Source organism: Alligator mississippiensis, chromosome 11 (genome assembly GCF_030867095.1).
Source record: "Alligator mississippiensis isolate rAllMis1 chromosome 11, rAllMis1, whole genome shotgun sequence".
NCBI classification, from domain to species: domain Eukaryota; kingdom Metazoa; phylum Chordata; order Crocodylia; family Alligatoridae; genus Alligator; species Alligator mississippiensis.
The window spans coordinates 35,422,231-35,438,576 of NC_081834.1; the positions used below are offsets into that span (position 1 = coordinate 35,422,231).

Here is a 16,346-nt window from a genome sequence, read left to right on the forward strand (position 1 = left end):
AATTAAAACTTGTTCAACGAGCTTTAAAGTGCCCCTGCCACAATTTTTCAGCATGGGACGCTGATACACGATACTCTGGGCATTTTAATTAGAGTGGTTCTTGGAGCTACTCTAATTAAAATGCCCCCCCCCCCTCCCTCCCAACTCCCAGAGCACATGTATAAATGCCCCAAGAGTACATTTGGGGGGGTGGGGGGGAGTTGTATGTTAGCAGGTTACTGCTGGGTATTTGGGTGGCTCTTTCAAATGTATAGTCTATTTCTCTGCTGGAGTGTCCTTGTATAAAGGCAGATTTTAGGTTGGGCAAGTGTTCTTAGGTTCACAAGTGTCCTTCTCAGGGCAGATATGGTGGTATTTTAGGGCCTAGCTATAGATTACAGCTTTTTTGGTGCACTTGAGATGATTGCTCATCTTGTAGACATAGGTAGAACAGTGTGTGGGTTTTCTGTATATAGTGGTTTGTAAGATGCCATCCTGGCTATGGACAGTGGTATCTTGACAGTTGATGTTAGTGCAGGAATATTTGAAAGAAAGTTTGAAGGATGCTAGTTGTTAAACCTGTGGTAGAAGTGAATGAGTCCAGGTGTTCAGCCTAAATAATGAAAATATTATATATATAATTCAACTGCAGATGCTCCTGCTACCTGAAGAGGGTCATTAAAACCACTTCCATTTTGGCTTGTTCAGACCCAATATAATATAATCTTACTCTCCCTATCAGCAAGAAAACCCAGGCTAAATAATTCTGTTGAAGCAATATAAGTTTCAGAGTGTTGTGGTAGCTGTGCAACTGTAGAGGGTGTGTGTATATATCTATATCTATATAGTCTTTTACTGCAGTATTGGGAGAGCACAAAGTGCCCTTCCTCTGGCTTAGGCTGTACCTGCCTCTTAGCCCAGACCTGAGGAAGGACAAGAAACCATGTTTCAGGCAATATAAAGCAGCCAGCAAACTAGGAGAGAACTAGGGATTTTTGTACTGTAAGTAGATCCCTAGAATACTGTAAAACTGATTAATTTTAAGAAGCAGTGTGAAGCAGTCTTCCACATTAAGGAGCAGGGGAAGAAAAGGAGGCATTATAGACAAAGCTTTATGGAATATTTAGGCAGCTGTTTTAATTTACATAATCCTACCCTCTTTCTGTTGAGGAGCCAGACTGACATAAAAGGAAAGATGAAGGTATTAAGTACCTTAAGGGACACAGTTAAAAGAGAGGGAAATTCTGATCAAAATTGGAAATCCCTGAATCAAAGAAATGATGAAGAAAGTTCAAGGGATGTCTTGTACATTGTCTGTGAGCACGTGTTAAAAATAAATATTATAAGCAGGGATCCTGGTTTTCTCCGATAACAAAATCACAAATTCTCTGACAAAAAATTGGAAATTCTGATAAAAACCCCAAAATCCGTTATTAAAGTTGAAAGCCCCCTGCATCCCCTGCCCTGCTGGTGCCCCTCACTGCCCCAACAGCCCCCGGCCCTACTTGTGCCTCTTACCCCTACCCACAGCCTCTGCCCTGCCAGAGGGGGCTCCCAGCTGCCAGGGCTATGGGGACAAGGACCCAAGCCTGCAGCTCCCTGCCCCCAACAACAGGCAGCTGCCGCAGAAGCAGCATGGAGCCGGCTCCCCCACTACTGCTGCCTGCTTGGGCGGTGGTGGGGCCAGCTCCTGGCTCCCCGCAGCCCTGCTGGTGCCCCCCAGCTGTGACCTGCAACCCCCCAGCCCTGCCAGAGGGTCCCCCATCCCCCACAAGCCCCACTTACCTCAGGTGTGGCTGACTGAGAGCCTCAGGTCCCACCCTTCCCCATCTGCCTCTGGGCAGGGCTGGGGGTTTCCCACCCTGTCTGTAAACAGCTCAACAGAGCCTGCAGAGCTGTTTGCTAGAGCAGGGAATCTGTCGGTTTTTCTGCTAAAAGGAGAAATCTGTGTTTTCTCTGATAAAAAAGGGAAAACCTGTGGTTTTCTCTGTTTTTCCATGGGAAATGGAAAACCAGGATCCCCGATTATAAGGAATGCTGAAAACGAGGGGTGCACCAATAAAGATTTTTTGGGCTGATACTGATGGCAGATTACTGACCAGCCATATCAGCCAATACCAATCTGAATGCCAATATACAGCCGGGCAGCTTGGAGAGCTAGTAAATCTGCTGGGGGGAGGAAAGGGCAGATTGAAGCCCCCATGGTAAAGGAGGAAGTAGAGCTGGAGCAGGGGCAGGTGCTGCACAGCTGGGGTGGGATGGAGCTGGTGGTTCATCAGGGGGGGCTTCATGCACCCCATGCATCTCCAGGATCTGTATGCAAGGCCAGGGCCCAGGCTGTGCTCAGCCCAGGCAGGGTAGAAGCAACAGTGCTGGGAGGGGAACTATACCAAGTTTTGAGGTGGCTGTAGCTCCCCTCCCAGCACTGCTGCTGCCCACCCTAAGCACAACCTGGGCCCAGCCCCTGCTGGGAAGAGGCAGTAGCAGCTCTGGTATGCAGCTCGCCCTGTGCAGATCCAGGGGGCACATGCCTCCCTTGGGGGTGTGCACAGCAGCAGGAGCTGCCTGCCCCCTGCACCCCCTGGCTGTCCCATGCCCCGCCCATGGTGCAGCACCTGCCCCTGCTCCACTCCCTCCCTGTGGGGGTCTACAATCTGCCCTTCCCACATCCTTTCACTTCCCCTACCCCTTCTCCCTAGACTTACCAGCCAGACGCTGCTCTTCACGTTTTTGGGCTACACTCCTAGCTGTGTGCATGTGGCAGCTGCGCCCATGCACCTGGCATTTATTGGTAATGTTATCAGCCAAAAAAAAAGATTGCCAACAACGTCAATTTTCCTTTTATCTGTGCCAATACGATATGCACCAATGTATTGGTGCACCTCTACTGCAAACTGTTGAATGTTCAAAAAAAATCTGAAATATTGGTCACCAATTCTTAAGAAACATATTAGATTTTAAGCAAGCTAAGGTAGTCTTCACCTGGGCTTTTAAAAATAAAATAGATCATTTTATGTTCACATTAGAAGTGCACAGCAGCGAATGTGAATTTGGTTCTTTGCTAGGGGACTGCTTTAGAGGGTATAGGTTGAAATTTAAAAAAAGAAAAAAAAACCTCAAAAAAAATCCATAAAAACCAGCCCCCACACACATTAATATTTACTTTTACTTTTGGAGATTATTTTTAAAATACTAGTATATTAAATACTGCAATGCTTTCAGAAGCAGTGGTTCTTCAGAACTATTGCTAAAGCCAAAAGATGTTTTTTTCAATATAAATAGATGCAAGTCTAGATGTACTGCTGGAAGTTTTCTTCCATTAAATCCATAGAATTTGAGGCAGTGGCATGTGCAAGAGCAAAGTTCTCTCACATCAGCACAATATTCTGAATGAATGAGCTCAATAAAATAATACTACTTAGTCTTGATTTCTTGAAGAGCAGCCTTAGAAAGTATTATGCCACAAATAGCTCTGAACATAAAGCCATCCTGGCCAAATCTTTTCAGATTGATTGCCAAAATCTAACATTTTACTACATTATTAAAACCTTTATCCCACCTTTTTCTGTAAGCATGGTATATGGAAAAAAGGGGGAATATATTGAAGATAAACGCATATAAAAAACTGAGCATACATAAATAAATCATAATACATCTCTTTACTTATTGCCCATGGCTTTTCTTTTGGAGGATGAGCCCTGAATTCCAGAGCAGAGAGGGGTAACAACAAAAAGCCTTAAGAAGTACTAAACAGGTTATCAAATTTTAACACCAGGAAGAACACTATAGTTTATAGAATATTTTCATGTTCTACATAACATATGAACTATTCAAAACACAATGTTAAAAAAATGAAACGTTTTATTATATACAAGATAAGTGTATAAAATATATTATAATTTAAGTTTATGAGCAGAGATTTCTTGCTGCTTCTTCTGTTTTTTCTGTATTTTCTTTGCATCTTTGATTTGCACTTTGACTTGATCTTGTAATTGGGAAAAGAAAGCTTGGGATGATTTCAAGGCTTTGTCTTTACCTTCATCCTGTCAATGGAAAAAAGGATTTATTATAATAAACAACCCAACTAGCATTCTAATGCAGTAGCATAATTACACAATTACTAAATAGACCAGCCTTATTTTAAAGTGACTCTTATTTTAGTCTCCTCTTTTTAAAAGAAAGAACTTAAATATGGACCCCCTAGGCCTAGATCAAATTAAATGTTATGCAAATGTAAGGGAAAAAATGGATCTTTTGTGCTCTCCCACTAGCAGGGTTCACTTGTACTGCATTAGTCCAGCAGGTTAGAATACCCTTTCTCATCCCAAAGAACTAAGACAAGAGCTGGTGTTTGGAAATGCACAGAAATACTATAACCCTAACCCCCAAGCAGAGGAAGGCTAGTGGTATAGGAGCAGTTGTGGCAGTTTATACTATCTGGGTGTAAGACAGCTTTGCATCAGTGAAATGGTGAAAAGGACTCGGAGCATAATTTAACATGGAAGACATCAATAATCTGATTGTTTTATGATGAGATCAGAAAATAATACCCAATTAAAAACAGTACACAACTGAAATTAGAAGACAACTCTTTAAAATGGCCTTACTTTTAACAAACTCGCTTTGCCTTCTTTGGTTAGCTTTTTTAATTTTGTTGCAACAGCTTTTTTGTTGAGTTTGCCTTGCTCTGGTTTAGTCGTTTCTAGGATTTTCTGCTGTTTCTCCTTCTCCTTTAGCTTCATACGTTTACGAAGCTTCTTCTTTCTTCGTTCTCGTTTTTTGTCTGTGGAGGTTTTTTCTGAATCTGTTTTTACATCTCCCGCTTTATTCTTTTCCTGAGGAAGACACAAGGGTTTAACTCTGACACCATAAATGAGATCTAGGCTGTGAAGTGTACAAACAAGATGGCTATCTATCCTCATTGTATCGCATCAATTATCCAAGAGTAGTAAAATTCAGCTCCCACCTATTGATGTATTTAACATCACTCTCAACTGTGTCCAGATCAAAGTTCCTGAAAACAAAAGTGCCCGAATAGGAGGACTCCTTCATACTAGCCTCGGGAAATAAGTTTCTACAAATTTTATCACCTGTGTAACTATTTCACTTTTCCCCATTCTCCTCTATCTTTCTTTCTACATATAGAATTCAAGACAGTGAAAATTAAAACACAGATTAACTGAATGCTAAAAGATGGAGAAATGCAGGTTATGGTAAAATGCATTTCTAACAACAGAAAGTACAAGGTACTCAAGCAATCTGCATATAGGTTCATTCTCAAAATCAGAATAAGCCATGTTGGAACAGAAACTCGGGATTCCAAGATGCATGGGGAAAGAATCTAAAACCCAGAGAAGCAAAGCTAGCTCTCCTCCCACTCTGTTCAGTTACAATGATTTGAAATTATTAAGTCATTCTAAAGTCTGTATGGAAAGGATCCCAGCATGATATGGAATATATCAGACAATGAATTCTCCTTTTTGAATGTACTATACAGAACAATTTACACAAAATTTCCTACCTTGATCTCCTCTGGAGCTAGGAGAGCTGCATCACTAACAGCAACTGGTGCTACTTCCTCCATACTTATAGCAGGAAGGTTTGAGACAATTTTAATCTCTGGCACAGGCTAAAAATAAAGAAATAGCATTCATGAACATGCATATCATATCTTAGCAAAACAGGGCTAACTGAGTCAGGCCCACAAAATATATTTTCATTCACACTGTGAAATGCATAACAAGCACAAAATATACCCGATATATCCTTTCAGTTAGTCTAAGGGCATGGAATTTAGGAAAAAGGTGACGCTTGTACTCACTGGCTTGGGTGTGAAGTGGAAATTGGAAAGAGCATCCAGCTGTACAAACAGAGAGTCCATCATTTTCTGAATTTCTACATGTTCAGGATCTTCCTCCTCTTCAACCTTTTGCTAGGTTAATAATGACAGAGTGTTATAATCAAGATCACTCAAAAAGACATCTTTCACATAAATAACATTAACACCAACTTTGAAACTAAGAACACTGAGATATATCATTTGCACGCATTTTACAGATTAGTACATAGACAGAGGGTGCCTTCAATACTGCACACTCAGTACATCTGTATAAATGGTTGCGAGTCTAATTTACCTCTTTCCAATAACAGCAATATCGTTGTTTATATCCATTATCATTAAAAACTTACCTGATTAAGTTTCAAGTACTCTTGTTCATAGATTTCAGCAAGACTCAATTTGCTCTTTTCGTGATCCAAAGTGAGACGCTTCTTGTATTCAAAGGCCTCTTCTTTTGGTTTTTCTTTACGCACTACATCATCCCATGCCTGAGCCAAAACCATAAAATACTTAACACATCTCTTTTTTTGCATTAGCAAGTATAAACACCTGCTGTTCCAACATATCTTCTTGAACCTCAGCAAAAGCATTTTATTATGCTACGTGAGGTACTTTATTTACTTTGTTACAACTGTACAAGTGACAGCTGACAGATCAGAGAGGGTCTCTCATACACATATTTAGCCCCTTCCCAAAAAACCTGCCCTTCCAACACATGGAGAGAAGATACACTAGGATGAAGCACAGCTTTTTTTGCCCCTTTGCACTGATCTGCCTTGTTCCTTCAGTTGTATAAATTAACAGCCAAGGTGTAACATTTCAAAAATACTTATCATACAGATTATGCACAGCAACACTCCTTCTGGTCAATATTATGAAGTGTTTAAAATCAGAAGTTTGCAAAGCCCTCATTACATCAATTCTGTAAACACTGCAGAGTTTGTATACAAATCAAATGCCAAAGTAGCCCTTCTGTAGCTAACTCTACAAGCAGTCTGCAATTTCAGTTGCTTATCTTAAGATCGTTTGAAATGCATTACAACTCCCAACAGCATGCAAAATTAGACTCATGGAGTGTACTCAGTATTTTGCAGGACCTAAAACCAGTTATTGTATTTTTTCTAGAAACAAAACTATACTGAACATATTTTAAGGCCCCCAAACTCACTCTTTGAATTAATTACTTGTGGCCCCCAACGGCCATTTCTGTAACTACACTATAACGCATCAATATTTGTTTATAGATTTTTTGGCTTTAAAGGGTCAATTTAAATCTTATTAACCCGATCTTTTATCCTCTGTTTGATGATATCTTCAAGCTGAAGGGTGGTTTCTTCTGTGATCACAGGAGCTAAAAGAGCAAGAAAAGAACAATATTAATGCCATACATTGGCCTGTGCAGTATTCATCAAAAGTTATGAAATAAAAATATAATGAACAGCAATCACATGCCTACTCTGCCTGGTAAACAATTTTATAACACCCGAGATTTAACATAATGGCAATATTTACCCATTCGGACAGCATGGTCAAAGAGTACAGTTTCCTCTAAAAGACTATTTTCAGGTCGTTTTTTTCCTGTTATTTCTCCTTTAAGCTGCCAAGGTTTTTCCTTCAACAATTCCTCTTCAAGAGATTTAATCTTTTCACTCATCTGGAAGAGAAACATTTCCTAAAACTTTAAAAACTAAAAGTAGACATACTTGATAAATCACAAGGGAAATCAAATTACAGAACAAAATATGAATTATTTCAAGTATTTTTTGTTTTCTAAACATGCAGTATAATTTGCCTTTTCTGTAACATTTTGTTTTGACACTGTTTTCTATATTTGTTCTGAAACTTTCCAATTAAAGGGATCCTCTAAAAGTAAGAGAATCAAAATAAATACCTGCCATTGGATTGAGGTTTCAGCAGAAAGCTCTACTAAAATTTCTGAATTACCTTTTCCTGCCTTTTCTCAAAAGAAGATTTTATTGCAATGGAATCATCTCTCTTTGCATTTAGCATATCAGTATCTTGCTCCGTTTCACTGTCATCTGGCAAGTTAAAAGTGACTTTTCTAGAAGCTTCTTTATTTTTCCCATTCTGTTCCGTTACTTCCATTTCATTAGCTTTCTCAGTCCTATAACATTAAAACAGTTTGTGCTTTTGACAATGTCTTGTAAGAACTGTGGGAGCGGGGGTGGGTGAATTCTCTTTTCTTTTAAGCCAGGGCTGTCCAAATGGCAGCCTGAGGGCTGTGTTTGGCCTGTAAGGGGTTAATGCAGCCCACAGGCTATCTAGCCACCGTTTTCCCCATTGCTTTTGCTGCTACAACAACCAGTCTCCAGGCTCCCTCTCCCTCCTCTAGCTTCTGCCTCCTGCCCCATCTGGGGGGCAGGGTAGCATGGTGAGAGGTCCATTTGTGACCTGGGGAAGGGTCCCCAGCTGTAGGGACTCAGGCTGTGCATGGCTGGGGAAGGAGCACACATAACAGGAGTGCAAGGCAATCTGGCTGCCTGCACGACTGGGAAAGGAGCTGGGCTGCATGTGGGTAGCAAAAGGTAGTGGGCCACCTACACAAGGGAGAAGGGGAGGCCAGGAGGGCCACCTCTGTGGTGTGCAGCCCATACTGCATGTGACCCAAGAGCCTGTGGCTCATGCAGTGTGAAGTCCCCACTGCCCAGAAGTTGGACAACACCGCCTTAAGCAATATATCATCCATCAGATGTGTATCTACTGCCACAAAATACAAATTCATTTTCAGGGATTCCTGAAAATTCTTCTTTCCTCAAGCCTTAAAAGCTGGGTACTAGGTGAACCCCTGTATTTTTTGGTTAGGGATGGTGTTATACCAGGGGTGGGCAATTATTTTTGGCAGAGGGCCACTTACTGAGTTTTGGCAAGCCATCAAGGGCCGCATGACAGGCAGCCCAGGGCAGATGAATATTAACAGATTGGATAGAATGGCCTGGCAGGTCGCCTTTTGCCCACCCACCCGTGTTATACCGTTGTTCAAAATAAACACAGTCATTATCAACAGGACAGTTACAAAATACTCAAATATACATACTCAGAAATGTCTTCTTCAATCTCATCTTCCTCATTCTGATCATCACCATCATGATGAGCTGGATTGTCATTGTCATCATCATCATCATCACCACCACCAGAATCAAAGAAATCTTTATATTTCAGGTCTCTAGAACTTTTAACTGGCTGGGAAAACGGTAAAATAAGAGATTACCTGGTGATAGTGACAGAGATCTAACTGAATCTTTTATTCTATGAGAGCAGTGTTATTAAAAACTGCAATGGTAATTCAATTCATTTCACTACTGTTTGGCTACTAGGCTAGATCATGGCTTGAATGGTGTCAGGTCTACATATTTATCACACAAATTTTATTTTTGCTTGCTTTAACCGCACAGAAGGAGAAGAGCCATAGATGTTGACATTAATTTGTTCTTCTATAATGGGAGAATACATAGCTCTCAGATGCCTAAGTCTATCACTTTTAGAAGTGCCTCAATTAGCTTTCTTTCATGACAAGCACATTGAAAAAACAGAACAGCTATAAACATTACTGTAAAAAGCATGAATGTTATTTTCCAAGTTAATACTCTGCAGATTAAATCACAGCATTATGAAACCATGACCCTCTCCCATCACACCCCATTCCTTGGAGATCATGACCCCTTTCCTTCCCCCCTCAAATCTCTAATCATACAGAACCCCGTTGACTTCAATAAGATGCTGCAGAGGCATGAAGATCCTCCTAAACCTACTAGAATTCTCACTTCTGGGTAGGGACTTGTGTGTTCACACACACTCAAAGCAAAAAATATTCATACTCCACAGGGGATCATTGTCATGTGGCTAAGTTTGGCTAAATTTCTGGTTTCAGTCCACCAGTTTGTGATTTAAACACAGCATCTCTTTTGGAGAAGTATCTGATCTTTAAAGATTTCAAGTAATGGAGAAAACAGCATATTCTTTGTTATTCTAATTCCTGTTGTTAATTACACTTACTGCCATTTCAACATCCTTAAGGCAGCTGAAGATCATTTTAGGTATTTAATCATGACAAAAGCATGTCTTTAATAACTATGGAATAAGTTTTAATTCAAGAGTTATTTTTATTTAACCAGCTTATTGCCTAGTAGCTTTCAATACCTTTACCTTGACTTTATCTTTTCCCAATTCCTCTTCATCCTCTTCCTCCGAATGAATATCTTCAAAATAATTAATCTCATCATCATCCTCTTCCATCTCCCGCCTTTCTGTCTTCTCTAAATCATCCAAAAAGGCTTCCATCTCACACAGCTTGAAAAATTTATCATCCACTATGGACTTTTCCCCTGTTTTTTTCGAAGTAGTCATCTTTGATTTTTTCGTTTCTTCCTCCAGCTCATCAATATCAAAATCAATATCTGAATCCTCATCACTGTATTGCTGCCTCTTCAATGTTCTGGATTTAGTTTGCTTTTCTGTATCCTCGCTTTCATCTTCTGCATCATCTGAGATCTGGTCTGCTTCCATACTGTCTTCTGGTTCCATTTCCTTCTCACTACTCGTCTCTGCATCCGAACCATCTTCTTCTTGGACTGGGATAAGGCAAAGATCTTTGTCTTTAACATTTCTAGCAACCTCGTTTTTGAAATAGTCCAGAACTGCATCATTCTGGAGCTCAAGCTGCTGCCAGATCTGTTCTTCATCAAAGCTCTCGATCACCAGTTCTTTTAAGGGACTCCCATGGATTGCATCTGCCCCTAGCACTTTATGCAAATCGTAAAGAGTCTTTGTTAATGACCTGAAGTCTGCAGCCAACCCGTCCTGCACACTGAGGGGAAAAAAGCACATTCAAAACTTGAAGAAAAGCCATGAACTTTAAACTTTGAAGTAGTGCTACATGAAAAAAAACATAACAACTATAAGACTGTCTTTTAAACACGCTCAGTTGCCACAACTGGACCAGTGATCAGGGCTTGTAGCCAGAAGTGATCTTTTATTAGACTAACAAAATTTTTGCAAATAATTTGGTCCGCGGGTCCAGGCACCTCCTGGCGCTGCGGGCTGCTCCACGGTCGAACTGGATGGAGCTCACCGCTTGCTGTGACCCTGGACGTGGGGGGGAGCGGGCCGTCCCCTCCCTGGCACTGCTTCGTCTCCTCTGCTTTCCCCAAGAGGAGGCCAGATGAGGCGCAACAAAGTCAAAACCGGGGAGTAGTGAAGAAAACCCATCTTCCCTTTCTTTCTTGGAAGAATTTTTTTTTTGCAAAAATCTAGTTGGTCTAATAAAAGAAGTCACCTCTGTCCACGAGCCCCGATTGCTTTTTCCTCTGGACCAAATACAGCTACAACCTGGATGCGTGACAAATGCCCCGGTACAACCCAAAAGCTTGCCGGGCCTTCCCTGCCCTCCGTGTCAGCAATTCCCCCGCCGGCTCGGGCCCAGGGGCGCCCGGGTTCGCTACTACCGGCTCTGACTCCGCTGCAGCCCGTCTGGCCTCCTCGCGGTGAAAGCAGAGGAAACGAAGCGGCGCCGGGACGGAGCAGCCCCCGCCGCCCTCCCGCTCCTCAGCAAGGGCCGAGGTCTGTCCGGGAGGCTCCTGGACCCGCCGGCCAGGCCCCGCGGAGAAGAAGCGCGGCTGGTGTCCCCGCAACCCCCCCTCCCCGCGGGGCTTTCCCTCGGGAGCGCGGGGCGAGCGGCACCGGCCGGGCAGGGCCGCAGGCAGCACGAGGGCCCAGCCCCCGCACGGGGCTCTCCCGGGCCGGGCCGGGCCGGGCCGGCTCGGCTGTCCTGCCCGCCCCAGCGAGCCGTACCTGAGGAAGCGCTCCGGCTGGGCCGCCGCTCCGCCCAGCACCTGCAAGCAGGCCTGCAACCGTCCGCGCCCCGCCGCCATGGCCCGGCCCGGCTCCAGTCGCCCCCCACGCGGCGGAACCTGGAGTAGTCACCGCCAAGAGGCTCCGGCCGGACGCGTGGGCGCCAACAGCGGGTTCCGCCCCGCCCAGGGGCCCTGCCCGGCGGGCGGGGCGAGCACGGCGCACGCGCCCCAGGCCCCGCGGGGGACCCGTGTGGAGACCGCGTCCGTGTGACGCGCCCCGCCCGCCCCGGGACCCCCGTGGCCATCCCAGCGGAGGGCAGTCCCGAGGGGCTCCTGCGTGAGGTGGGCCCAGGCCGGCAGAACTCCCCAGCAGAGAGAAGGGGATGGGGTATGACAGAGGCCTGTAAAATAATGGGGTCTGGAGTAGCCAGGGCTGACCTGCCGGCAGCCTCTGGGCACTAGAGCTGGGCGCAGACGTGCATTCCTAGGGAGCAGATTGAAAACACGCAGGGGCAGGATTTTTCTGGGTGCACAGTTCACTTGGGAGACTTGTTGCCACAGGACGTTGCAGAGGCTGGTTGCTTTGGCAGGTTCCAAAGACATGGCTTCTCGTGCAGCGGGGGTCCAGTGCCCACCACAGCAGGGCTGCGGCTTTCATATTCCTATTTCCGAGGTCTCAAAATGTTGGAAGTTGCAAGGGAAGAGGCAGGGGGTAGGTCAGTCTGGATAAGCCCTTCATAAAGACTCTTTATGCCCTATGCCCTTTGCAGCTAGCTACTCAGTGCCACTGTGAGATAACCTGGGTGAGACAAACCTGTGATCTGACCTAGTATGGCATCTCTTAAGGTCTTACATGTCTGGACAGCTTGCATCCTCTCTCTTCCTATGCAGCACCACTATACTATGTATGTTACCTACTCTCACATACAGACACATGCTGTAAAACTATACTCCCTAATCTCTAAAGCCCAGATATGCTTAATGAAGCATCTCCTGAACCTCTTACCTCCTCGTGTTCTTAGCCTCTTACGTACCCTTGGTCTTCTCAGAACAACGAGGATTAATGTTATACCTCCAATTACTTCACAAATTCTCCTGTTTCCCTCCCAGTTTCCAAACTCTCCTACACAGGTACCCCAACCCACCACCTTTCACATACATATGTACATCTGGTATGACATCTCTGGAACTCTCAGCCTAAATCACACACCCCTTTTGCCTCAAATTTTCTCCTTTCCACATTCCTCCCCAAGTTTCTCTCACTGTTAACCAGGTCTATCTTATCCTGGGTGGCTCTTTAGGCTAGCATAGGTGCAGGAAGCCAGTAGCTAGTGACACACAGACTAATGTAACTAGCATCCTATCCAGCCACATCCCACTTTCCAGCCTGAATCTACCCACTTGCAGCTGTGTTGGCCCAGGAACAACAGCAGGGCTTGTATTTGTGCCTCTGGATCCATTGTGAGAGACCTTTTCCACACTGGCACAACAACCTTCACGCTCACCGTGCAGCCTCCGGAATATTTTTGTTCTATCTAAGGGTAGCAAAGAATTGTTTTCCTTCAAACTACACAATGCTTATTTTCCCACCTAATAAAACAACAATGGCAGGATAAACTCTAACTAAACTATAGATGCCTCCAAATCATAAATCCTGTAATTCTCAGTATATAAGGATTCTAGTTATGCATACTTTTGCAAGAGGGGCATTTTAAGTTGCTTGTAATCTAGAAAAATGCATTTATATTCAGCTGTTTTGAAAAGTTGTATTCCGTTTAGGCAGAGTTTAATTTTGTTACTGTTAGCATTATTTAATAAGCTGAGTGTGGGTGGTAAGAAACATGAATCAGAGAGTGGATTTTACAGTAATCTTAATGCAATGTAACATTATAGTTATAAGAGTAAATAAAGTAAGGAATATTATTGTTACTATTATGAATATTTTAATCCCAGACCTTGTTTTCTCCCTTTATTCCCATGCCAGTTCCTTCTACTAAAGTAAAAAATTCCCTCCTCTCTGACCTTTTCTACAGATTCACTATTTGTGCACAAATTTTTTGCTCTGCAGATCTACTGTCTAGAACAGGAACATGCAAAATACAACCTGCAGGCTGGATCTAGCCTGCCAACTGATTGGATCCAGCCCACACCCACCAATTGATTGGAACTGGCCCATGGCTTCCCCCGCGGCACTCTTCAAAGGGCTGAGTCCTGCTCACTCCTGCCCAGGGCAGCCTGCACCATGCTCCTGCCCATGCTTGCCCATAGCCCCAGTCCAGACTGCAGCCAGTGTGCACAGCTTAACAGTGGGGCTGCTCCCAGGGCTGCTGCAACCACCTAGGGGCTGCTCAGGTCCCCCCACCCCCATCAGCAGCTCCTTTTTCTCTGGCCCCTGCTGCACCACTCAGGGTGGGAGCAGGGAGTTGCAGCTGAGCAGCTCCTGCCCCAGCATGCAGGGCTCCAGATCCAACTCCCACCCAGTGCAATGAGCAAGCCACCTGCAAGTGGCCAAGTGGGTGGAAGGTGGCCTGGAGCTGGTGCCCCACACACTGGAGAAGGAGCTGCTTAGCTGCAATGCCCCACCCTCACCTGGAGCAGCATAGCAGGAGGAAGAGGAGGAGCTGCTGGAGGCAGTGGGAGCGAAGCAGGACCTGGGCAGCTACAGCAGCAGGAGCAACCCCACCAGGAAGTTATGCACACAGGCTGGGGCCAGGCTGGTGTGGGTGGGAACAGGCAGAGCTCAGCCCAATTCAGAATGCTGTGGGGGCAGCTGTGGACCAGCAGGAGGGGACACAGACCATGCTAGCACCTTCGCTGCCCTGGCAAGCTCTGTTGCATGCCCCGCCCCCCCAGTTCCTGGGACTTGGCACGCAGGCAGCCACCCCCTACATGCATGCACACCCCTCCACTCACCTCCAATGCCTCCTCCCCTCACAATATACAAGAGTAAGACTTTATTTTGAGCTATTATGCAATCATCTCTATATACACTATTTAAAAAACCCCCACAAATCAGGACAGCAATTATTTTTTTAAATAAAATGTTATACTAAAAATCAAACATCTACTGTATGTATCATCTATAAATTTATTAAAATTATATATTCTGAAAGATTTTAAGTGAGGGGTCCTTGACAGCTCATCAAAACTGATTAAGTGGTCTGCCAGTTGAAATAATTGCCCACACCGTTCTAGAAGGACACTCCAATATATGCAGAAAGACAATAACATGCACCTGTGACAAGATAGTGCCCAAGGGCAGCTATATTACCTCCTTGTGGCCCCCTCTGTCTTTTTTGGTCCCACTCAGATCTCCCTGGATGACAGCCCATTCACTTGTCTACCATACCTTGTTGGTAGAGAAAATTAATGGGGGAGGCTGCCCACCTGAGATTGGCAAGTCCTCTGGGGCTCTCCCTCTCTCCTATTTGTTTTTGGTACTTGTTTCCTCAGGTCTTCCTTCCTCCCCTACCACCACACCAATATCTCACAGATGACACAAGTTATCATTTGAGTGTGCATCTCATCCCTTTACACAGCTTGGCCCTCTGGCCACAAAAGTTTTGTTGGGGCTTTAGCCCCCTTCCTCTAGCTCAGTGGTTCTCAACCTTTTTTGTACTAGGACCCATTTGTAAACATCAGTGGCCAGTCCTGACCTAGTGGCCCTGACTCCCAACCCATTGCTCCCCATGCCTGGGCTCCAGTCCCAGTCAGCCCCTCACAGGCTAGAGCTCTGCCAGCCTGAAAGGGAAAAGTCAGTTTCCCAAGTTTTTCTCCTTTAAAGGAGAATCCATTTTTAAAGTTTGTTTGCAACCCTTTTGATATATTCTTGCGACCCACAGGTTGAAAAACACTGTTCCTGACCCCGGCATCTGGGCCCCAGCCCTGGTCTCACCCTTCCAGGCTCTGGCTAGCCTGCTCATGTTCAGGCCTCAGCCACTCCCCTTCTCTGTCTTTTCTGGTTTGGGTTACTGGCCCTCTGTCTCATACTCCCACCCTGGCAGGGCTGCTACCATGCCTTCCTGCCATCCTATGGCCTCCTCCTCACAGCCACACCTCATCCATTAGTATAGACTGGAACATAAAAGGAAGAAGCTACAGCTTTAACAAAAGCCCACCCTGCTCAGAACAAATAAATATAAAAGAAAAAAATGCCTTCCCATCACTTTAACAAAACCCTCTCATTCTCAGGGTAAAATAAACACACACCCTTTCAACCCTTATCTCCTGGGGCTCTCTCCCTGCTCTGTTTCAGGTGTTCAATGCTGATTGGAGTCTGCCAAGTACCTCCTGGAATACTAGCTCCCTTTTATGTCTCTCTGACCCTCAGAGAGCTGAGGTTTTTAAACACCTGGGAGAGGCTTCTTCTAATCAGCTGACCCTCCCTGGTTGGCATAGCTGCATCTCATTAATTCTCCCCTACAGCTTGCGCTGTTTCCTGGCCCTTGCTAGGCTTTGCCACAAGTAATCTCTTTAGTAACAGGAGCCTTTTTTCAAACCTCCTTTCAAACATTTTTTTCCCTTCTCCATCTATGCTTTTTGAATGGAATGGTTTAATATAATCATCTACCTCTTTTCAAACCTCCTTTCAAACATTTTTTCCCTTCTCCATCTATGCTTTTTGAATGGAATGGTTTAATATAATCATCTACCTCTTTTCAAACCTCCTTTCAAACATTTTTTTCCCTTCTCCATCTATGCTTTTTTAATCAAATCGT

The 16,346-nt window shown here is 44.5% G+C and overlaps 1 protein-coding gene across 1 annotated transcript; it reads right to left on the reverse strand.

Moving 5' to 3' along the window:
• Window positions 1-3,619: 3,619 nt before the first annotated feature.
• Window positions 3,620-11,801, reverse strand: MPHOSPH10 (M-phase phosphoprotein 10). The gene is made up of 11 exons (XM_014599988.3): window positions 11,627-11,801; window positions 9,983-10,643; window positions 8,874-9,019; window positions 7,763-7,943; window positions 7,331-7,472; window positions 7,102-7,169; window positions 6,169-6,306; window positions 5,801-5,911; window positions 5,501-5,608; window positions 4,587-4,814; window positions 3,620-4,022 (listed from the first exon to the last, which is right to left on the reverse strand). Exons 1-11 carry the CDS (start codon window positions 11,704-11,706, stop codon window positions 3,873-3,875), a joined length of 2,013 nt encoding a protein of 670 aa, XP_014455474.2. The 5' UTR covers window positions 11,707-11,801; the 3' UTR covers window positions 3,620-3,872.
• Window positions 11,802-16,346: the final 4,545 nt, after the last annotated feature.

Excerpts from the sequence above, each read along its gene's own strand:
- MPHOSPH10 (XM_014599988.3), bottom strand. The coding sequence starts at position 11,706 with ATGGCGGCGGGGCGCGGACGGTTGCAGGCCTGCTTGCAGGTGCTGGGC. Across the intron at positions 9,020-9,982 it reads TGGGAAAAGATAAAGTCAAG|CCAGTTAAAAGTTCTAGAGA; the intron begins GTAAAGGTATTG and ends CCGTTTTCCCAG. Across the intron at positions 7,473-7,762 it reads TTGAGAAAAGGCAGGAAAAG|ATGAGTGAAAAGATTAAATC; the intron begins GTAATTCAGAAA and ends TTTCTCTTCCAG.